The 24,736-nt window shown below is 39.7% G+C and overlaps 1 protein-coding gene across 1 annotated transcript in view; it reads right to left on the bottom strand.

The window, feature by feature from the left end:
* Positions 1–23,261, bottom strand: part of LOC117413282 (A disintegrin and metalloproteinase with thrombospondin motifs 2) — a 195,061-nt gene extending 171,800 nt beyond the window's left edge. The window contains exons 1-2 of the mRNA XM_058996696.1: positions 22,804–23,261; positions 17,204–17,568 (exon numbers count right to left, since the gene is read on the bottom strand). Coding sequence (XP_058852679.1) covers positions 17,204–17,568; positions 22,804–22,888 — 450 coding nt within the window. The 5' untranslated portion in view covers positions 22,889–23,261. The remainder of the gene's footprint in view (positions 1–17,203; positions 17,569–22,803) is intronic.
* Between the last annotated feature and the right edge of the window lie 1,475 nt (positions 23,262–24,736).

Genomic DNA, 24,736 nt, shown 5'->3' with positions numbered 1-24,736 from the left:
CCAACATGGATGGGAGTGACAGACGGCTCGCTGTTCATGATTGGGAAGTCAAAACAACCCAGGTGCTTTCCGAAGGATTTCAGTAAACTTCCCCTCAATAATGTCAGTTCAGCGAATGCCTGGATGACAGGTGAGATTTTCACCAATTGGCTAAAAAAGTGGGATGGTCAGCTTCGCTTGCAGAGCCGTAAGATATGCCTGTTACTGGACAGCTGCTCCGCACACACCCAAGGAGTGGTACTCACTAACATTCAGATTGAATTCTTGCACCCTAACACTACATCTTTGATGCAACCTATGGATCAAGGTGTGGTTATGAACATGAAGGGACATTACTGATAAAATTGCAAACCAGATTATTGTTGCTCTTGATGCGGACCCCAGCGCAGGTGTTCAGACAGTTCTCAAAAAATTTGCTAGATTGCGTTCATCTTGTTGCTGAGGCATGGAGCCGACAACAATTTTCAACTGTTTAAAGAAAGGCAAATTTGTTGTGCCAGTGGAAGGTGTGCAAGACGAGGATATGGAAGACTCTGACGATCCCCTGAACGATGTTCCACTTCCAGTCAACATGGAAAAAGAGGACTTAGTAGGTGTTGTAGCTGTGGTTGAGGATTTGCTCACATTCAGAGAGCTAACCGATGAGGAATTACTGAGCGCTGCAGCTGCTGCAAGGCCAGAGAAACAAGCTTGTGTTGACGAAACACATCATAATCAAGAGGATGCTCAAGAGAGTGAGGATGATTTTGATGAAGTTCCACCTCCGACAAACTCTGAGGTGTTGAAGGCTTAGATCACACTACGACACATTTCACAGCTAGAGGGACTTGGTGAAAGGGTCTACTGGTCTCCTTGGGACATGAATCCCATCTTCAAAACAAAATTGTGACCGAGAAGAAGCAGTGCAAATTAACAGAGTTCTTTAACCCAAAATGAGTGAGTTTATCCATTCTTAATTAATTTACAAGTTGATACTCACTGTATAGAATACACTTTGATGTGGAATAATATTTGTTCTTAAAACATAAAAAACTCAATTAATACCTCTTTCTTGATACAATATGGCAGTAGGCTACAAATGCAAAACAGAAATGATAATATACACTGTAAATCATAGGTAAATCATGGTAAATCATAGGTAAGCATTGTAAAAACCAGCAAGGTATGGTAAAGCATGTTAACACACATGGCAGACCCTGGTGAACAATGGTACATATATAGGTAACAGAGTTCTACTGAGTACCTGCATTACTTCAGCTGTTCAGATAAAAAGGGAAGCTGCTCTTTTTCTCACTGCCATGAGCAGGTGCAGATTTTGAAAAGCCATGTGAATAATGTCCCTATTTGAATGCAAGGAGGTGGAAAGCTCTCTTTAGCATGACGCCTCTGGCAGCTCCAAACTGCACTGGAGCATTCAGTCCACTAAAGCAGCCGAGAGAAATCAAAACAAACAAACATCAAACTCCAGCAATCGCCACGATCACAGCTCACACATGGCAGCTCTGACACATCACCTCCCTTGAGCGACTCCGCGCTGCACATCTCAGAGCTACTGAAGCGCTACAATCCCATCTCCACAGCTAGAAGGGCCCTCTGAATCTCTGCAGCCCCAAAGCAGAGTTAGATAGAAGGGGTGAAAAGAGAAGGGTTTAACCTAGCAGGGTGGAAAGGGGGGCAGTGTTACCTAAGCCACATGCTTTTAGTGGAGACGATAAGAGGTGTCAGGCTAACAGGAAGCAGAATAGTGCTGGGAAATGTCATTTACTGGGCTAGGCAGCACTGTAGCCTAAAAACTCCTTTAAAATCTGGCTCAAGTCACAGGTGAAACATTTGGAGGTCTCAACTTAGCCCCTAGTGGATTAGTCCACATCACAAACCCACAATGCAATGTGACAGCTTGAGAAAGGCACAGGACTGAACTGTCATACAAGAGTAAACAGGAATTAGGAATAAATAAAAGGAGGTCACATGGACATTGAACAGTATGGTTCACGTCACATGGAAATGCAAATCTTTCAGATAAAATGCGATAGATGAACTGCTGCATATAGAAATTATATAAAAACACTGGCATATCCTATCTAGTGACCTGAGTTTGGGTTCCGCATTCTCTAAACCGTCTTGTTTTGTGTTTAAGAGAGGCAAACATGTACGAGATATGTCAGTCCACTTGCAGATGCACAATCAAGGCAGCTATCGTACCATATAGACAGACAGAATCAGCAACTAAGAAAAACTATTCTGAAGAAATTTATTTCACATATGAAAATCTCACAAACTGCAGCTACAATGGAAGCTGCTTTGAAGAAAAGGGACTCCTAAATATCCTAATAAGTGTGACTGCCACCAGTAAGGTAATCTAGAGGGACACTTGAAGCGTAACGTTACGAAACCAGACTTTAAAAAAAAAAAAACAATCAGAATTAAAAACTATTCTGAAAATGTAAATCTCTGTTTTAATATTAGCATCAATATTACTTGGCAAATCAACACAGATTTGATTTCCTCTCCCCGATACGCAACACAGGAATACTTAAAAGCAGAACTTCTGTCCACTCTGCAGAGCCCTGCAGGCAAAATAACACTGCTGGATCATACTGTGCTGCCGAAACATCTGGGCACAAACAGAAAGGCAGCAGCATCTGGGATGTACTAAGCATGTGCTAACTTACTCCATATGGAGTGCAGTAGTGATTACTGTATTGCATTTGTGATTTCAGGAAAAAAATAAAGTGTATTTATTTTTATTTCTAAATCGAATGGGCATAGATGATAACCCTTAGCAGGTCTGCTTTTCAGAATAAAAGGTAAGTGAAGATTCAACAGAGCCATCCCCCAACAACGGTATCTTATTTCACTGAAGCTGAACTAGCTAGATCTGCATTGCTTGTGCTTCCTATGGCTAGACACAGCAAGAGACTGCAACAACAGCGTTCCACCTGCAGGGGGCTGTGTTAAACACTATCAGCACCAGGACAACCTGACTAGAACTAATAAAAACAGTTTCAATATAGATCATATAGGGGCATACCCAAGACCAGGACTAGTTAAGTGTGGTGTGGAGTTGAATGCAAACGTACGGTTTTCCTTTCATTTTCCAGAAAAAACAATGTCAAAGTCTACTTCTCATCAGAAATTAATACTACACCACAATCTATTTAAGTAAATCTGCCGAATTTCTAAGTAATGAAATCAGCTTAATATAAAGTAATACTCAGGATTAACTTCTTCCGGTCCTCTATGACCTGATACAACCATTCTGGCAGATCATGCGAGATTACCTCAGCAGCAGTCTCAAACAGCCGCTGATATATATTTATATTAAACTGCTATTACCTTTTCATTCAGATTCAGCATTACAGATAGCTTGGGATGTGGTTTTAATGCCTGAAATGGCTTCTGATTTTGCTACCAGTTCCCTTGCAAATAGTTTGAATGTTTTTCAGTGGAAAAGGTATCTGCTGGTTGCTGCACCTCAATCTGGAAGACAAGAGGGCACCCGAGTAGTCTTGCTGCCTGTAACAAACACACAGCTAGGATCTTTAATCTTTTTGCTGTTGAAAGCACATCATTTAAAACTCTGATATTGTGGTTTCTGAGTCAGCGGACCTTAAAGTACCTGGGGAAAACATTTGAAATAAAAACCTGTTTCCTGGTCCTCTTCTTCTTTTCCTTCTGCATTTTGTTATATTTATCAATGTTAACTACTATATAATATCTGTTAAAGAGAAGTGTAGACCAATATACTGTGATTAGGAATCAATCAAAATATCTTTCTATGTGTGATTTCAGCTTAAGAAACCAACAAGTCAAGTACTCACGCTTTTTGGCTAATGCCTTTCTCCGACATGATGGTCTTGACTCGAACCCGTGCTAGTAGTGGTCATTAGGAAGATTCACTTCGGCAGCAATCCTCGTATTGTGAAGGGTCTGATGGACAGGCTGTTGTATTCGGTGTGATGCTGAAGCTTATTCTACAAGTGTGTGTATATCAGGTGTTTTACAATCTGCCTTAACTTCAGGCCACACACCGAATTGATGGGGAATTTCTTTTTTCACTGTGTCCAAGCACACATTCCATGGGGGGAGGCAGCAGCAGCCGTCCTCAGAGATCCATCCAGTGAGAAGACCTTTCAAGAAGTTACCAGTGGAGATGGTACTTCCCTGCTATTACCAGAACCAGCTGCTTCACAGGGTCTTCCACAGCCTGTATCCGGCTATACAGTACAGAATCACAAGATCATCTGACCCGTCATTCACTACATATTGATTGCTCTAAAAAGTGGTGTCTAGATACGCTCCATGACCTAGTGTTAGGATTTAAATGCAACCCAGAAAGGTAAATACACCAAAAATGTCTTGGCTGAGACTCTAGATGTGATTGTTTGACCTGCCTCTTACTATTCACTCCTGACTCCGGCGATCAACACTGCAGTGAAAATTTAAAAGCTCATCAACCTCTTTGTAAAGGTGACAGTGAGTGTGATCCCATCAGTGCATTTTGAACTACGGTTTGTGTTTTGCTATGATTGCCAGCTACGTCCAAACTGCTGTTTGCCCCGCACTCAGACTTCATATGCACCACATAATCCACCGTATGACAGTACGTTTCTTTATTAGAAGGATGAACATTCATTCAAATACATACAGGGCAGTTTCCACAAACCCCATGTGGAGACAGTCTGAGTCACTCTGCGAGGTCATCCTCAGTGCACAACATGTGGTCTTTCTGACTTCACTGTTAGCACAACGGTGTTCAATAAACAGCAGAACAACACACGTCCTGCATAGGGTTACCAGATGTCCCGGGAAAACTAGGATTGTCCCAGTTGTCAGCGTAAATTTGTTGTCCCGATCGGAAAGAGTAAAATTGTGAAGTAGTTCTGGTTTTACAAAACTGTAGCAGTGTGCTCAGCAAGTTGACAGGACAGTCATTTATTATGAAAAAATTAAATAAAGAAAGGCACGGATTACTTGTTTAATAATTCTGATTAACTTAATTAAACAATGCTGCTTTGTTTGGATGCCATGTTTTAAAACAACAACAACAACAACAACTGTTTTCAAACTGAGATTATATATATATATATATTATATAATAATATATATAGGCACGGGTACCCGAAGATCCTCCAATAGAATAAACCGGATTCTTTCAGCAGAGACAGAGCCTCCAATCAAGTAGAGAGTTTATTTCTCACGCATGCTTTTTGTCAGGCTGAGAGCAAAGCGAGTCTGCCATCAAAGAGATCAAAGTGCTCTCTCAACTTGATTAGAGGTAGCCGCCAAACACTTACAAACATATTTTATCATTAAATCTAAATAAAAAACAGATAAAAACCTGATATTAACACACTTACTCTGTTTATATAGAACATGTTCTGGTTTAAACGTTTATCATATTTTGTCATTGACAATGAGTAGTGGTTAGGGCTCTGGACTCTTGACCGGAGGGTTGTGGGTTCAATCCCCAGTGGGGGACACTGCTGTTGTACCCTTGAGCAAGGTACTTTACCTAGATTGCTCCAGTAAAAACCCAACTGTATAAATGGGTAATTGTATGTAAAAATAATGTGATATCTGTATAATGTGAAATAATGTGTATAATGTGATATCTTGTAACAATTGTAAGTCGCCCTGGATAAGGACGTCTGCTAAGAAATAAGACCACAGTCTCAGTGAAATTATAAGTGCAGTGACTGCTAATAGATTCCAAAAGAGGAAGTGATTTATAATTCAATTTATATGGAATTTCACACGTTTCCATCAACCAGGAAGGTGCTCACCAAGGTTTATCTTGGGCTGTCCAGAACTTCAGGAAATTTTAAAGTTTCAATTGCAAACGGCACTCATTTAATAGTGTCACTGAATATGACAAACTTGACAATAAAGTGTTTACCTACTTCTTTACTTAATATCTGATCATGGTTAAACCTTGCTTGTCTTAAACGCCTATGTTAACGAGTAATTTGTTTCAAATTCTACGTTAATAACGTTTTTTTAAACAAAAAAACAACTGATTGTCTAAGGCCATAGAGTGCATCAAGTACTTAAGAACATGTCAGTTTGACAACAAAGGAACCAGAATCTATTGTTGCAGTTCAACACGATTTGAGAAAAAAGGATGCAGGGAGCAGTGGTACCATTTTTACACATTGCATTACATAAAAGTACTTTGTAATATAAACGAAATTATTGGATAGGGATGAAAAGGGGTAATGTTGCCTTTTACATCTGCGTTTTAGAAACGCACTGCTGTTATTGTTTTGCATTTTATTAAAATGTCTTGCGTATATATTGTAGAATTCTGCGTAAACGCGACCTCTGGAGTTGACACCCCACAAAACATCAAACGTCAGAAGTATTAAGCATCCCGGCAAAATAACGACATAGTGAGTCAAAATAACGAGATAGGTGAGGCTCCCGAGTGGCGCATCCAGTAAAGGCGCTCCACGTGTAGTGCAGGATGTGCCTTATAGCCTGGATGTCGTCGGTTCGAGTCCAGGTTATTCCTCAGCCGACCATGGAGGGGAGCTCCCAGGGGGGCGACGCAAAATTGGCCGAGCGTCGCCCCGGGGTGAGAGGGTTTAGGTCGGCCAGGGTGTCCTCAGCTCACCGCGCACCAGCGACCCCTGTAGTCTGGTTGGGTGCCTGCGGGCTTGCCTGTAAGCTGCCTGAGAGCTGTGTTGTCCTCCGACGTTGTAGCTCTTGGGTGGCTGCATGGTGAGTCTGCAGTGTGAAAAAAAACGGTCAGTTGACGGCACACGCTTCGGAGGACAGCGTGTGTTCGTCTTTGCCACTCCCGAGTCAGCGAGGGTGGTAGCAGTGAGTTGAGCCTAAAAATAATTGGCCATTCCAAATTGGGAGAAAATTGGCAACAACTAAATTGAAAAAATAAAAAAATAAAAAAAACGAGATAGTAAGTCAAAATAACGAGATACAAAGTCAAAATAATGAGATAGTATGTAAACCTTATAATGGAAATTTAAAAAGTATTTGTTTTTTTTTGTTTTTTTGGTGACAGAAATGGGCTTCCATACATTTGTCACCCCTCACCACTAGAGCAACTGCACATTCCTTGTGTTTCAGGCTAGCACCAAACTCAACAGGCCTGGTTATTATGACATGAAGCTGTTTAACCCTCAGCAAAGCTTCCAATACACTGGAATTGGATTGGACTAAAATGCAGAAACGTAAGCTTGTATTTATTTGGTTACTTGGTTACAGATGGCTCCACTCATTTTTTTTTCATTCTGAGACTGGAATGAACATAAAATACCCACACTGAGAGCAAGGATTAAGCAGAGGAATCTGCTGAAGTATTTTAGTGTGAATCGTCTGAAGAATACATATTTTTGGGGTGCAAGTCTAGGCAGAACAGAATAGCTTCAATAAAACACCAGGTGGGTTGCCTTTTTAGTATTTCATAGATACAGTTTCTGAGTAAATTCCCTAGAAATTAGCTATTGACTCAGCTTGGTCCTGATAAACAATGTATACCCTAAAGTTATTGTCTGCAGTCCATTAACAATTCAAGTACGAATGGTTTAGCTATTAACTAGGTGTCACGTTGGGTTTGTCTTTACAAGTCTAACCTGTTGCAATCCTAGTTTTCCAAAGTAAAGACTGCTTTCATGGACAGGTACTAAACAAGGCTTGAGTGCTTCCTTGAATCTTGTTGAGAGGTTCACTGTGTGCATCTTAACAGGGAGTGAAATGCGACGGCCATGTGGAAACATAATTAATGAAGGCTATCAAAAATGTTTAAATTAAACAGTTAACTATTAATAACAAGACATTAAAGTCCCTTTGCAATACTTATGATGGTCTTGCTGGGCAATGTGGTCTGACGTGTATTAAGTTGAAATCATTCAAGCTCTCTGCACACCGGATGTGTAGTGAGTTAAGCAAGCAAGGTGGAGTCCCACCAGCACAACAGCAATGCACTCCTCCTCCAATGCTGGTTCCACTCCAGGCTCCTGACTGGTCAGTTTTAAAGTGACAAGGCAAGCAAAACATGAACCCAATCCATTTCCAGATGAGCTCTCTCACCTCGCTTCCTTCGCACTGCAGCTGATTGGGCTCTTCATATCAATTATTAAATCATTTGTCTCTCGTTTGCTTTCATCACTTGCCATGTGTCTGATGTGAGAAGGGCTTAATGATGGGCAAGTTTATTAAAGGCATAACCATACAGTAAATCAAATCATTCATCAATCAACGGCTAGTAATCACACAACAAACTTAAAGTTCTGCACATTCCTTGGTTCAATTTGATGAGCGAACAAGGTTTTTCAGTGATACCTTTTTAATAGGAACAGCTCAAATATGTTTAGACATATTCAGCATACAGCTCTGGCCAAAAGTTTTGCATCACCCTATAGAATGAACTAATTTTGCTTCATAAAGTCGAATAAAACCTGCTGAATAATGTTATGTTAACATACTGAATTAGATACTGCCTTGTAGTTTTCCATATACTTAACAAAAAACTGACAAAAATTGAAAAATGTGACATCTAACATGAAATACTGTACAGTAATCCACGGCGTATCTGCCCGCCATATCCACCCTTACCATTTATCCTCCATGATCAACCTCCGTCTCGATCTCCTGCCTGTCACTCAGCAGTGAATGCACGCACCCACATGGCGGACAGCTACCCTGTCATAAGCATTAATACCATGTATCTTTCTAAACAAGGGATTAGGGGAGCTCCCTAATAAAAGCTGAATCTCAAAACAATAATTGTGTGAATATAGTAATTGTTACAGCTGTGTATAATGGTATTTAAAACAAGATTCATTTATCCGACTTTTTACATATCCGCCCTTACTCTGGTCTCACCGCAGTCGGATACGCGATGGATTACTGTACTGCTATTATGGCTTCCAGTAGACTTCTGCAATATCCCTTTGTAGTTTTTTTGATTACATGATGTTCAATAAAAGATCTAAATTATGTTCATATAACTTTTTTTTTTTTTTTACTTTTGTCTCAATGCTAAAATTCTTGATGCAAAGCTTTTGGCCAAAGCTGTACACTTGCTTTCAAGACCACAAAAGTCTCTTTGGGTGAGCAGTGAAAATGGAAGGCTCATAGATGAAGAAAAAAAAATAGCAAATATATTAAATGATTACTTTTCACAGGTTTTTACAAAGGAGGACACGGACAACATGCCCGACATGTCGACCTGTTCCTATCCAATTTTAAATAACTTTAGCATAACAGAGGCAGAAGTGTTAAAGGAACTAGGAGCTCTTAAAATAAACAAATCCCCTGGGCCAGATGAGATCCTCCCAATAGTACTCAAAGAAATGAAAGAAGTTATTTACAAACTGCTAACCAAGATCATGCAACAGTCTCTTGACACAGGGGTTGTACCGACAGACTGGAAAATAGCAAACGTAATACCGAGCCACAAAAAGGGAGACAAAACCGAACCAGGTAACTACAGACCAATAAGCCTGACTTCTATTATATGTAAACTTATGGAAACTATAATAAGATCCAAAATGGAAAATTACCTATATGGTAACAATATCCTGGGAGACAGCCAGCATGGTTTTAGGAAAGGGAGATCGTGTCTAACTAACCTGCTTGACTTTTTTGAGGATGCAACATTGAAAATGGATAACTGCAAAGCATTCGACATGGTCTATTTAGATTTCCAGAAAGCTTTTGACAAAGTCCCGCATAAAAGATTAATTCTCAAACTGAACGCAGTAGGGATTCAAGGAAATGCATGCACATGGATTAGGGAGTGGTTAACAGGTAGAAAACAGAAAGTACTGGTTAGAGGAGAAACCTCAAAATGGAGTGAGGTAACCAGTGGTGTACCACAGGGATCAGTATTAGGTCCTCTGCTATTCCTGATCTACATTAATGATTTAGATTCTGGTATAGTAAGCAAACTCGTTAAATTTGCAGACGACACAAAAATAGGAGGAGTGGCAAACACTGTTGCAGCAGCAAAGGTCATTCAAAATGATCTAGACAGCATTCAGAATTGGGCAGACACAAGGCAAATGAAATTTATTAGATAAAATAAAGTGTAAAGTATTGCATGCGGGCAATAAAAATGTGCATTATAAATATCATATGGGAGTTACTGAAATTGAAGAAGGGAACTATGAAAAAGACCTAGGAGTTTATATTGACTCAGAAATGTCTTCATCTAGACAATGTGGGGAAGCTATAAAAAGGCTAACAAGATGCTCGGATATATTGTGAGAAGTGTTGAATTTAAATCAAGGGAAGTAATCTTAAAACTCTACAATGCATTAGTAAGACCTCACCTAGAATATTGTGTTCAGTTCTGGTCACCTCGTTACAAAAAGGACATTGCTGCTCAAGAAAGAGTGCAAAGAAGAGCAACCAGAATTATCACGGGTTTAAAAGGCATGTCGTATGCTGAATCTATTCAGTCTTGAACAAAGAAGACTACGTGGCGATCTGATTCAAACATTCAAAATCCTAAAAGGTATAGACAATGTCAACCCAGGGGACTTCTTTGACCTGAAAAAAGAAACAAGGATCAGGGGTCACAAATGGAGATTAGATAAAGGGGCATTCAGAACAGAAAATAGGAGGCACTTTTTTACACAGAGAATTGTGAGGGTCTGGAACCAACTCTCCAGTAATGTTGTTGAAGCTGACACCCTGGGATCCTTCAAGAAGTTGCTTGATGAGATTCTGGGATCAATAAGCTACTAACAACCAAACAAGCAAGATGGGCTGAATGGCCTCCTCTCGTTTGTAAACTTTCTTATGTTCTTATGTTCTTATGTACTCTTTGCCTTCCATTTCCACCAAGTACTGACAAACTATAATGCAAAAGACAACAGTATAAGCATAGTAAAACCTGTTTCTCTGCTTTGTAGGAATAGAGATGAGATTACAATTACTGCAAGCAGATCCAGATCACGCTTTACTGTAGGTTTTACAGTATTCCACTAGCGCTTACATGAGCTGCAGTAACTGTTTTGCCAGCCCTGTTATTACGCAGCACTTTGGAAAAGCACATCTTATGATTGCAGCAGATCTGTTTTTACTGTTGGCAGCCCGGTGAAGATATCTGTGGATGGCACTTGTTCTGCTGTTCCTCTGTAAACAGCTGTGCTTGTTGGACTGGCCTTTCACTTCACACACAGAGCAGAACGAGGCAGGTTAAACACAGGAAGCACTCAAAATACACTGATTTCACTGGCTGTGCACAATGCTTGTGGAAATTATTACAACTCTGAATTCCAAAAAGGCAACAAGACATGAAGTAGTGTTGGCAGTGCATATCTAAATGCTTTTGCCAAACCAAGCATGCATCTCTGGGCTTTGAAAAAATAGTGTTTGTCATGTAGTTATCTGAGCTCATACAGTGTTGAAGAAGGAGGGATCTAGACAATTTGCCACCTAAGCACTAAATTGAATTACAGAGGGGACAAAAGGACAGAGTATGGAAAGGGGATACTGAAGTAATGCTGCAGAGACTGAAGTTCAGATGTTAGACACAGCATATTATTTTCATCATCCTTGAGAGTGTAAGGTACTGCCGACCCAATCATTGTCACTTCGAGGGCTGTGAATACAGCAGTTTAACCTAAACATGTAAACATTTTCCAAGTGTTAACTGTTTAGAAATGTTCTTAGACATTTAGCTATTGTCTGAAAATATGCATGTCAAACACAGAGCAGTCTTTTCCGTGTTCATTTTCATGCTACAGAGTATCATGAAAAAGTAACTGCAGTCTAATGGAGGGCTTCTAAGTATATTGCAGTTTAAACGTTTTGGAAATGAAACGGAATGCAGCATCCCTATGTATAACCCCCCACTGCTGCAAGTATGAACAGGGAGAGGGGTGGAGGCTTGTGTCTTTATAACTGAAACTACCTTTGGGCAAGGCAAACACTTATCAACACGATCCGCTTCTTTCTGAAGATGCAGGGTGAACAAAGAGCTAAGCTATGGGCGCAGGAATTATATTTCAGTGTAAAAATCACATAGATTCACAGCCTTAAATGTGGGATACTGCAGCTTGAAATAAAGCTTATTAAACATATAAATACATCAACTCCATCGTAACCCCTGGTGGGGGTAGAGTGAAGGTTGGAATTAGACTCATTATCATCCTTCTTTCAAAACACCCATTAGCCCATTACAGATTCTCTCTATACAAGCAGTCCTAATCCAAAAAGGTGTATACCTATATCTGGCAAACTCTGTCACCCTCTGCGAGACATTAACCCGTGGTTAGGTGAAAGACTCTCCCCTGGGATAAGCGGTAAAAGGACAGGTTTAACCCCCCAGGCAACTTTAACAAGAATCCAGACGAACACCTTTAGATACAGTCCCCCCCAACAGATACTGCATGTTCTCAGACACCTTTCATTTCGTATAGTAACACAAAATGTTCATCACACAGGACAGCACACTTTCACTCCTTTACCAAGCATAACTAAAAACTAAAAGCTGGAAAAGAAATTGGGAAACAGAAGTATATTACTAAATTTGTCATATATTTTTTTTCAGTAAATGTCATCATACATGGATTTCAGTTTTAACATTTCTCTGACCTGTTGAAAAATGTCATAGGTCAATCAGAACTAGCAACTGAGAAATTCAATTATTTCAGTACACTTCTAATACATTTAACATGGTATTTGGCACACAGGTCACTTGGGTGGTCTGTATTAAAGTAAAAAATGTTGGTTTTGAAGGCCTTACTTTACCCCACTGAATTAACTACAAAGAAACAATGTCATACTGTAGTTTATAGTAAGTTAAACTTTGTTCTTGTATGTATTTCAGGCAAAAAAATACATAAAGTGCACATCACTTTTTTGTTTTAAACCCTGCCATTGTCATTTTTTTGTAACAAGCATTTTCATAAAGTAATAGTATTACTGAGGTTTACTTCTGCCATTTTTTGGGCTGAACAAGCAAGTAAAAACTGTCAAAATTGACTTAAATTAACACTTCAATACAATTAATGTGTTGAAAGAAAGCACACCAATTTGGTTCTCGTTTATAAGTCCAGACAACAAAAAATAGAATTGATTTTTGCCTTTGAATACCTGTGGTGCAATGTTCATTCAGCGGGGTCGAATTTGTAATATTGTGTTTAAATAAAATACTTTTGTATTCTGCCTGTATTGCAGCGATGGGCCCAGACTTTGTTTAACTAACATGTATTGTGTCTATTGTTAGTATACATTACGGTCCTATATTTAATGTATGTGAAACTTGAGAAAAATACTGCAGTATAAAAAATATGAAAATATTTTTGGTGTATTAAACATCCTTGGTTCGTTACATCCTTGACATGTATTGTTAAAACATTTGAGCTCGGCATTGTTCACAGCAAGATTTTCTCTGCTAAACACTCTCAAAACACGCTTCCAGTTAGTTCCCAACAAGGGCTTTTTGCATCATCTATGTGATTATTAGACTCATCTTCAGCACTTGTGCAAGCTTCCCTGTAGTGAAAAGGAGTAGTTCATTTCTTTTGAGCCCACTTGGATTCTACTTTATTAAAAGTGTTATTATTGCACAAGGGGAGTCCACGCTTTCACCACATAATGTGACCTGTTCTATATATTTTGTTAGGTGTGATAAATAGTCCAGTTTATTAGCTGTCTAAAGTGGACCTCTACCCATTCTGTTTGCACTACAGTGAATCAGGGGAAAACCGGGCATATTCGCTGCACAGTTAACCTGTTTTCTTTTCACACTTCAGTGTCCGAATTGTTTTCTAGTGTTTCTAGTTTCTAGCGGATGTAATGAATGAGTGTGACAGCGACATCTGTGCAACCTTACGAGGTGACTGGCGCATTGTTGCATTCCCAAACACACACAGAGCAGAGCTCAGTGCAGCCGGAGAAACTAGTTCATCAACATTTAAACAAAGATCTGTACACAGGAATTGGCACATACTTCACTGTGATTGGTTGATTTGTGATAGGTGATATATAATTATTGTAACCTTTATGTGTAGTTCAGGGGGCAATACCTAGGACTCTTCCCCCCCTATTCCATCCTGCCAAAATATCTGTCAATCTCCCTGTTTATCTCCCTATTTTCCAATATCAGCATAATCCCAGCTGTCCAGGGTTTGAATGTACCGCAATTTTCCAGGGTGGGTTTTATCTAAATCAGCCTCTGGACGATGTCCTCTCCGAACTGTTTTCCTCTACAATACTGACCGACTGTCAAAACTGGCCCACCAACAATTTCGGGAAAGCATTTGAAATCTGGCATTCAAATCCCAGCAGGAAGCGATTGGACTTCTTTTTCTTCTCTGCCACTCCATAGCCACCATTGTTATTTGTCTGATTACATAGATTGAATTCAAGTGTAAAGGGCCTTCTCCATAGAGTCATATGTATTATAGTAATAGGTATGGCAAAGATGTAGTCCAGGGGTTTACTGCAGGACTACATCCTCCAGAATGCAATGGGGTTGGAGTACAGCCAGGAGTGGAATCATCTGGCTCTACTTCAATGAAGGACACCTGCCTGTGATCTCAGTCTCGAAAACCATCATGAGCTGCAGTTGTACTCAGACATGACTTGCACATGCCACTTGGAATCGCGGAAACAATGGGGTACCAGGAAAATAATACATGAAGTGTAATGCCTCTAAATGCATTATGTTATTATTTCTACATTGTGTCTAGTTGTGTAATTCAGTATGAGTGAAACGGTACAATAACACTGTATTCAGTTTATTTGTCACGGTTTCAGAAACAACGTGTGTAATAAAGGTACGTCCCATTCCCTTGGCTGCACAAATTTAGTCTGTTTTTCCGGTTTTAAACTTTCATTTTAGTTTTACTGAAAACCGTCTGGACGTCAAAAACAGCTGAAAGAGTAAAAATACAAACTGATCATAGCCGACTTGCATCCCAAGTGTTATCATGAATGGGTGAGTGGGCATTAATGTCTGTAATGCAAATGGACTCAGAAACAATGTACTGTTTGATATTATTTATTAAAAAACTACACAATCTAGGGGCTCCCGAGTGGCGCATCCGGTAAAGGCGCTCCATGTGGAGTGCAGGATGCGCCCTATAGCCTGGAGGTCGCCGGTTCGAGTCCAGGCTATTCCACTGCCGACCGTGGACGGGAGCTTCCAGGGGGCGGCACACAATGAGCCGAGCACCGCCTAGGGAGAGAGAGTTTAGGTCGGCCAGAGTGTCCTCGGCTCACCACGCACCAGCAACCCCTGTAGTCTGGCCGGGCGCCTGCGTGCCTGCCTGTAAACTGCCCAGAGCTGCGTTGTCCTCTGACGCTGTAGCTCTGGGTTGGCTGCATGGCGGGCCTGCACAGTGAAAAGAAGCGGTCGGCTGACTGCACATGCTTCGGAGGACAGCGTGTGTTTGTCTTCGCCGCTCCCGAGTCAGCGCAGGGGTGGTAGCGGTGAGCTGAGCCTAAAAATATAATATGACATTTCAATTTGGGAGAAAAAACGGGGTAAAATTGGTGACTACTAAATTAAAAAAACAAACAAAAAAAAAAAACTACACAATCTAACTGTATTTGTTAAACTTCCCTTTTAGCATAATTCCCCCTAAAACGCAATAAGCAAAAAGCTACACAAGAATGCAATTTACTCAGGGCGTCATTCATTTCTACAACACTTACTATGGGAAGCAGCCAAAGGGAGTAATCTGCTTATAGATAGAGAGATTTGGCAAGCTTCCCATCTTTGATCTGGTGGGTGTATTTTTCCAACACATCTGAAAGATTACAGTTGTTTCATATAAATAATAAATAGCTTTGTAACATATGTGCTCTTGTGTCAACCTTTACCAACATTAACATTCCTTAACTTAACTAAGATCGCTCCTATAATACTTTACTGTGATCTCAAATCCAACAGAAACAACTCAAAGCAAAACTGCTCTTAAAAATAGAACAACCACAAAACCTGCTGGATGGGCATATACTTCAAAAGAATGATGTCATGTAACAAAATCATCTTTTAATTGACAGTGATAGACCCTCCAAGTATTGGGTAGATGGGAAATTGAGAAGGACTAGGGGTGGGGCATCGGCCTTGCTTTCCCAATATCTTGGTATTCATGCACCGATAATCGACCCCTTTAATTGTTTATGGGTAAAAATGTTAATCCTTTACTGCTCTGTGTATATTCCCATACCTATTTAATGCCTATTTTCTCAATGTCACATATATTGGACACTGGGCAGCAAAGACAACTGCAATGGCGGTACCCCAAAATGTTACATTTCACCCCACTCAGACTTTTGCCTCCTATTAACTGAGAGAAACCAAAGAAATCGGTTATCCAGTAAGATCAGTGGTATGTCATTCACTAAAGCTCAAAAAGTGGACAGATAGTCTGTTACCCTGTATTGTAAGAAATAAAATACAGCAACCCTGCAGAGCTACTGTAGTTTATCAGATCACTGGAACCTATTGATGGAATTACAGCCTTGTTATGTACAGAAGGGTCTACACATTATTATTTACATTACCACAAGGCTTCAGAAAGCAAAATCTGTTTTAAAACACCAAAGTTCAAAATGGTTTACACTACAAGATGTCAATAAACAGAGCCATCTAAGCCCACGGCAGCCAGTTACGTTCGATCACAAAGGTCCTGCAAAACACACCATCAGCTAATTACTTGCTTATAAATAATCAACATCAACAAGAATGTGCCATGGCACAAAAGTGAAAACAGTTGAGAGTGTTTAAAATGATGTTTCGGACAATTATACTGTGTGTGCACCGTAGAAAGTTTTAAAACGCTAGGTTTCCACTTCGGGACCCTTTTACTGGCAATTATTAGTTTTTTTTTCTCAACTTTGGAACATCTCTGAAGGTACAACATTATGGAGCAGTGTTGGTGTGCTGGTATTCGACTCTCCCAATGCCCTCTGTGCTGGACAGTGTCCCTTTCACAGGGAGTATTATTGGTGCCACCCAGCTAAAATACGTTGCTTTTCTTGGCATATTATGTATTTGCCCTAAAAAAAACAGCACAAAAACTGATACAAAACAGAAAGCACTATCTTCATAGCAGCAAACTCTATTTTACAGATAAACCAATGAGACGCCCTCTGTTGTTCTGCAGGGATTCACCTGCCTCTTGCTGAAGGACAATGTAATATCATTTTCTAAACACTCACTGAGAAACTAAAACACTTGAGGCAGATTATCAGATCTCAATAGGTGACTTACCAGGCCATCGCAGTTGCTAATAGCAACCGAAGCTCCTTGCACGTCTGTGATATCTCCAACATAGAAGCAATCCCCAAGTAACGGTTCCGTGCGAGTGACGTTCGTATCCTCCTGCCATTCTATCTTGGCTCCAGGTGCCACCAGCCTGGAGTTCAGCCTCAGTCTCAAGTGAAACTCCTTCCCAAACACGGTGACGTTGAAAAACAGCCTGTCGCTGCGTGGCTCGTGGGAGGAGCCCTCGGTGTCCCTGCGCGAGCGTCTCCGTCCGTGTGCTGCAGACACCACGTGCGACAGGAACCGTCCCTCGGAGTCAGTGCTGATTGGAGTCACCAGTCCATATTCCCCAAGTGTGCCCTGCAGTGACTCTGTAATGAAGGGAAACTGTTTAAAAAAACAAACAAACATATTCCTACAATTACAGGACCTTGAAGACTAAAGACCCTCTCAGCTTACCATGAAACTGAAGTAAACAGCTAGGTTCAGCAGGGTCTCAAGTGAGGGTTATGAGTGCTCGGTTTCTCAATGTGACCAGGTAAAAATCTGCTGGTAGCAACATATAACACCTGAAGCGTGATAACACTTTACAGAGATATTGTACAAGCCAACATGACTTTTAATTTAAAAAGCAAAAGCATGCATAGTATAACCTTAGGAAAAGCATGGGTAAAAAACTAAATGACTGTGGTAAACTTGTATGAGGGGACTATTGAAATCCAGAGTCTGGGTTGAGCTAATTGTTGTTGTTGCCTTACCTTTAGATTTGCAGTGCTTTTGCCCTGTAATTTATGCAGTTAACCATGCTTTTCCACACAGAGTTTTTAACATACTGCTGCTTGCTTTACCACACTTTCAATATGATTTAATGCACTGTGCAATACTTTTAGCTTTGAGAGCCATCTCAGTTTTCTGTGTTGGACACACCTGAGTTTAATCAGGCACACGATGAATGGCAGCTAACTTTTAATTAAAGCCCAGCATACACATACATGTTCTATAGATATTTAGGATCAACTTCAGGAAACATTTTTAACACTTGAACACAAATGAAAATAATTGAATAGACATATGGCCCTATTCATAAAGCAATAACATGCCTGTAAATGCGTAGGTCCCTCTGAATATGCCGGCACAGCACTGGTTTATGAATAATGGCCATTGCTCTGAGCAGAATTCATATTAAAACTATAACTATATAACATCAAGCTTATGTGTGTTTCAAATTGTTGCCTACTAGCTGTGTATCATTAACAGTGTTTTCCTTTTATAAACAAGTGTCAGCACCAGCACTGGAACAGAGCTCATTAAAATCAGGCCTTTTCTGTATTGTGGCAAGCGATAAAATATGATAAAGCGCTGGACTGTATTATCTTAATGGACTGCTAAAACTTCTACACAATAATTCCCAATAAGACAGATGTGCAAGACAGGAAGTATGGCAACACTGGAATGTTTTCTTCATATCTAATATTCATAGAGCATCCCAAGAGCCAGACCACCACATTTACATATAGAGTGTATCTCTAAGTGACCAAAACATTTAATTGTACAAAAACAGCCAAGTTAGAACAACAATGTACTGCATATAGACCTGACAACAAAAATAGTCAAGACATCGCAAAGTGTTCGCCTAATAAAGATGTGATACAAAACAAACATGTCAGTAATACTCATCCCTGCCAGGGCTGTGAACAGGACGAGTAAGTTGATTACCATGACGCATATCAGCAATGTAAGTGGGACATGCAGATGGAAAACGCACTTTCGACCACCTCCACAATATCCACTGCAGAGGAGAAAAGGGCCAAGTGAAAGGATCTGCCTTTCAAAGATACTTTGGACAAACTAGCCTCCCTACTCTCCTTTTGTTCATAAACCCAAACTTAGCAGCTTAGTTAAAACAAGTGAAATGAGACGATATATATATATATATATATATATATATATATATATATATATATATATATATATATATATATATATATATAGAATAAAATCAACCAATAGAAGAACTGCATTTTCTTTGCGGCAGCCCAATCATAAGTGAGCAGAGGTGGGACACAAATATGATAGGGTAAGCGGTGTAAGAAGAGCTGATTTTGGCGCGTTACTGCTTATTATAGAGCCCGTTATTGAGAATTATATTGAGAACTTCAAAGTAATATTTCAAATTATTTTTTACAATAAAAAAAAAACAACAGAGACATCGTAGTCTATTGAGTTACAAATCAATTTTTAAGAAGAACTTTCTCGAGGAGCATGGTTACCTTGGTCGCAGCAACATTAGTGCCGACTCCCATCTGGCTGCTGCTCGCTGGTGGGAGAGCCGTCCCCCTCTACGCAAGTAGTTTCCATTACGGCGAATTATGCATCTATTCGTTTCTCTTGATCTAGTTAGCATGCATTTTGATTAACGAGTTCCCCTTATCTAGTCCTTGAGATACTATCTCCTGCGCTCCAGGAGCCCAGGAGATAGTATCTGGAGCGCAGGAGATAGTATCTGGAGCGCAGGAGATAGTATCTGGAGCGCAGGAGATAGTATCTGGAGCGCAGGAGATAGTATCTAGAGCGCAGGAGATAGTATCTGGAGCGCAGGAGATAGTATCTGGAGCACAGGAGATAGTATCTGGAGCCCAGGAGATAGTATCTGGAGCGCAGGAGATAGTATCTAGAGCGCAGGAGATAGTATCTGAAGCTCAGGAGATAGTATCTAGAGCGCAGGAGATAGTATCTGAAGCTCAGGAGATAGTATCTGGAGCGCAGGAGATAGTATCTGGAGCACAGGAGATAGTATCTGGAGCGCAGGAGATAGTATCTGGAGCGCAGGAGATAGTATCTGGAGCACAGGAGATAGTATCTGGAGCGCAGGAGATAGTATCTGGAGCGCAGGAGATAGTATCTGGAGCACAGGAGATAGTATCTGGAGCGCAGGAGATAGTATCTGGAGTGCAGGAGATAGTATCTGGAGCGCAGGAGATAGTATCTGGAGCGCAGGAGATAGTATCTAGAGCACAGGAGATAGTATCTGGAGCGCAGGAGATAGTATCTGGAGCGCAGGAGATAGTATCTGGAGCGCAGGAGATAGTATCTGGAGCACAGGAGATAGTATCTAGAGCACAGGAGATAGTATCTGGAGCCTAGGAGGCAGCAACTGGTGAGCATGAGATGGCTTTTTTTTTCACGATGTCCCTTTAGAGGTCCCGTAAAATCTCAGGCAGGAAAGGCCAATATGAAACTGTACAGGTTTTGATGCATTATTTTTGAGAAAGGGCCACTATGTCAGGAATATTAAACTGCGGGTCTCTGGGTTCATAAGGTCCCAATGAATGATCTTGAGGGTCTAAGGGAGCTGTTAAAGAGTTTAAATTATATGTTGGAAAACTCTTACAGTGTAGAACTCTTTGATATTTATTAGGGTTCTATTGATGGTAGGGAAGTGTGGCAGGGCGAAAGCCCTTAATGTAAATAGTGTGTGTGAGGGAATGTAAGGTTGGCAGGGATGGGGCCACATGTATAAATTGGGGAGAAGTGATTTGTCTGGTGGAGGTGTTTGGGAGCGAGTTTGTGTTGGAATGTTGACACATGGTGAAGGTGAAGGTGAGGGTGAATGCCCAGGCGACACGTAGGTATTATTTTGTTTAACTCTTTTATTTTGGCCCTAGTACCCTGGTTGTTTTGTGTATTTGTGTTCATTAACGTGCGTACCAGTGTTTAAACTGCAGCTTTTCCTGACCAAGTTGTTTCTGACGCTATCCTGCTACAGGAAGCAAAGAAGAAAACATGGATCACATTAATGCCTACTCAAGTTAATTCCTCAGCTTGCATTGACAGCTTCTTCTCATCATTACGTGACATGTGGAACCAAAAACCTGAAACTCCAGGTTTGTAGTAACCTTTGACCATGGATGACTAATGGTGTATTAAAACAGCTGGTGGACATCATCCCAATGAACTCCAATCAGAACCAAGCCCCATCATAATTAAGATATGAACTGTGGACTGAGAGATTCCTTGTTAAATGTCTATACAGGTGTGTCTGACTGAAAAAAAAAATACAAATAAAAAATAAAACCTTGATTAGTGAGGGTATAACAAAGCTTTCAATCTTAAAGGACGAGTGTGAAGATTAGTAAGGTCCTGTGATAGGACAAAGTCAAAAGGGCTACATCAGGAATGATTGCACATAGAGAACGGAAACAAACTTACTGGAATCGATCAAACACATAGAATTACACTAATACTTCACCACCCTCTGCAATGATTTTACAGCAAATCTATAAAGTAACTTCTTGAACTGGCATTACATCTTCAAGCTCATGTATGAGTATGAGCTGCCTGGCAGAACTGAAGCAGCGGGCTGGTGCCAGGGATGCTTGCATTGAGTTAGTATTAGAGTGACAGCGCATTGTTACAGCATTCTACCCATCTCCAAGCAAGCTTTACACACAACCTTGACACTGCAGGCACTGCTCTAACAGAAAAGCTTTACAGACTAAACAGACTGACAGAATCATCTGGTAAATTAAATGTTTACAGACTTATACATATATTTGACATATTTAAAAGGTTTTAACATTATAGTGACATGCAATACTATGTGCTATACCAACAAACAAAAAAAGGGTTTTGGAGAAGAAAAAAAAGTCGCAAATCCTCATTATGTCATAACATCATACCCATGCAATTAGACTGAATAGTTTAATGGTTTTCTAGATGGGAAAACTGAACTACAGCTGCTGAAACAAAACAAAAACATACTTTTAAATTTACACTCAGAGCTTGAGCTTTGAAACCTTTTATACAAAAATACTGAACCTGTATGTGGTCATTACACTACCTTTGGGAATGTAGACAAACTGGACTGTCAACGATCTCAGTGTTCTGATAAAGTGCCAAAAGTCAATGGAATATTCTGGAAAACGGACACCAAAAGCCCCAAAAATCCAGTAGCATCTTTTCAAAAACGTATAACCTCAAAAAAGCTTTGACAAACAACTCAATGTAGGATATCCACAAACTTTTTGTGTGTTTTTAAACAGCTATTTTTAATGTAATAAACATGCATTTGTTTCCTGCTAGTTTTGATAACATACAACATTTCAAAGCCAGTATCCCCATGGTTTTCAAGTGTATCCTTGAAAAAAGTTTTACCCTAATTCCTGATCAATAGTTGGGACTGTGTAGCCTGCTGTGAAATGTCAATAATTTGTCAATGCTAGATGAACATATCATTAACACTAGCTGGATATCCATCCATTGCACATGCTTACTGACTTATACATTCACCTTACGAAATACCATCTCACAAAAAAGAATGTCTAGTCTCTTAAACAATTATCAGGTAGTAGTGCAATAGTCTTTCTGGAAGAATTAGAAACATGCACTTACGAACATTATAAGGCTGCTGACTTGGCACTACTCAGTGTGACAGCTAAAAAAAAAAGTGCTCATAACAAAAAAATAAAGAAACTAAAACTACAATGGTACATATGAAAAAAAGTATAAACGTATAAAAAAAACAGTGGGGGAATTATGACAAGGAAAAATACAATTATATACAATAGAAGTATAATATACTTAGTGAAACTGAATGACACACATACCTATATTATTTGCAATATAAAGGCCGTCCGTGTGCAGAAAGAATGGTAAAAGCATTAAGAAGGCAAGTCCATGTCCGAGATCCATTGCAGCGCCACACTGCACACCAATGTGAGACGGAGTTTGGGATCCAGTGTTAAAGTTCCAACGCGTTCAACGAGCCGCCACACCGACAAAGCAGGCTGCAACTTAAGCGCACCGGGAGGGCTGCTCCCTAGTCTATTCCTCCGCTTACAGGCAGCACAGACAGCACACTCACTCACACAGCAAATCCGAGCAGCGGAGAGGATGGGAGAATACTACTACTGAAAACACAGGGCGTGCTGAGAGTGAAGTCACACTGATTGACAGAGCCGCTCTCTCGCAGGCAGGGAAGCAGGCAGTGGTTTGTGCAGGCAATGTGGTCGCTTGGCTGTTGTGTCGGGGACGGGGTCGTTCTGTCAGTAATGTTATTACACCAGCGCTGTCTGTGCGTTTGAAAGAATTCCAGGCGGCTGTAAGAACTGAGCGGAGTGAGAGTTTTTGTGCTGCGCTGAAATTACCGTAAACACGGACGAGCTTTGAGCAAGCAAGGGCTCCCTCTATAGCCCTTGTTTGTTCGATATATTTCGTCGTCGTCCCCGTCACTCAACTAGGATCACCACCAAACACTTATCTGAGGACTCCTTCAACTTGGAACTTTATTCCTGCATATATTTTTAATAATCTTGGTGGTCTAAGCTTTCTATTAATGTGTAATTACAATATTGAAAAAATTCCCATCAAGTTATCAAATTTTCATAAACAAATGCTTCTTTCTTGGTCTTTAATTTATAAACATAACTTTTCTCCACACAAATATTTCATTTGGAATAATAAGGATATTTGCTATAAGCATAAGTCCTTATTTTTCCCCAATTGGTTTAATAATGGCATCATATTAGTTACTCAATTGTTTAAATGTAATGGTAATCTTCTTAACTATACAGAATTCTTGTCCACCTTTAAATTACCTATTACAGCAAAGGAGTTTGCCATTATTTTTGATGCTCTCCCTAGAGGAGTGATCACTTTACTGAAAAATGATTTGAAAGCATTATCTTGCCCTCCACCTTCCATAGACCCTTGTGAAACTTTTATTGGAAAATATTGTTTAATAGATAATTCTAAAAATAATAAGCGTATAAGATCTCTTTTCCAAAATGATCTAGTATCCATCCCTTACGTTATTTCATATTGGGACGGGTTTATTGAAGGTATTGACTGGAAAAAAGTTTGGATTTTATCCAACAAGTACTTATTAACTAACAAAGTTAAAGAAGTTTCTTATAAAATAATACATAAATGTTATCCTGTTAAAAACTACTTAAAGAAACTGAAACATGGTATCGACCTGAGCTGCTCATTCTGTAAGGACTCCACTGAAACAATGTTGCATTTATTTTGGAATTGCAGATACTCCAGATTTTTTTGGAAAGATGTAATTACTTTCACCAACAATAATATTAAAAAAGAAAAAAACCTTAAATTTCATATTGGTAATGTACTGTTTGGTTTCACTAACTATAAGACCAGTGAAAATAATGAGTATTACATTATAAATCTGATTATTCTAATGGCCAAATTTCATATTCACAAGTGCAAATTCTCTAATCAGAAACCTTTCTTTTTTCTTTTTGTAAAAGAAATGGAACAGTACATTAAGGTTATTAAGATGTCCAATAATAAAAAAGCTTTGAAGACACTTCATGTATGTAACCTATTTAATATTTTTTTGTAATTTTATTAAGCCCACCCCCTGGCTTCCATTATAATATGTTCACTATTCTGTTTTTTTTTTTGTATTTTTTTCTACTTTCTGTACATTCTTTGTTTGTTTCAATAAAAATGCATTAAAAAAAAAAAAAAAAAAAAAAAACTTATCTGAGGACTCATAAAATTGAAATAATATGTGTT

This window comes from Acipenser ruthenus, chromosome 23, assembly GCF_902713425.1.
Source record: "Acipenser ruthenus chromosome 23, fAciRut3.2 maternal haplotype, whole genome shotgun sequence".
NCBI lineage: Eukaryota > Metazoa > Chordata > Actinopteri > Acipenseriformes > Acipenseridae > Acipenser > Acipenser ruthenus.
The sequence above is the reverse complement of the archived record's forward strand: the minus strand, read 5'-3'. Positions and strand labels throughout refer to the sequence as shown.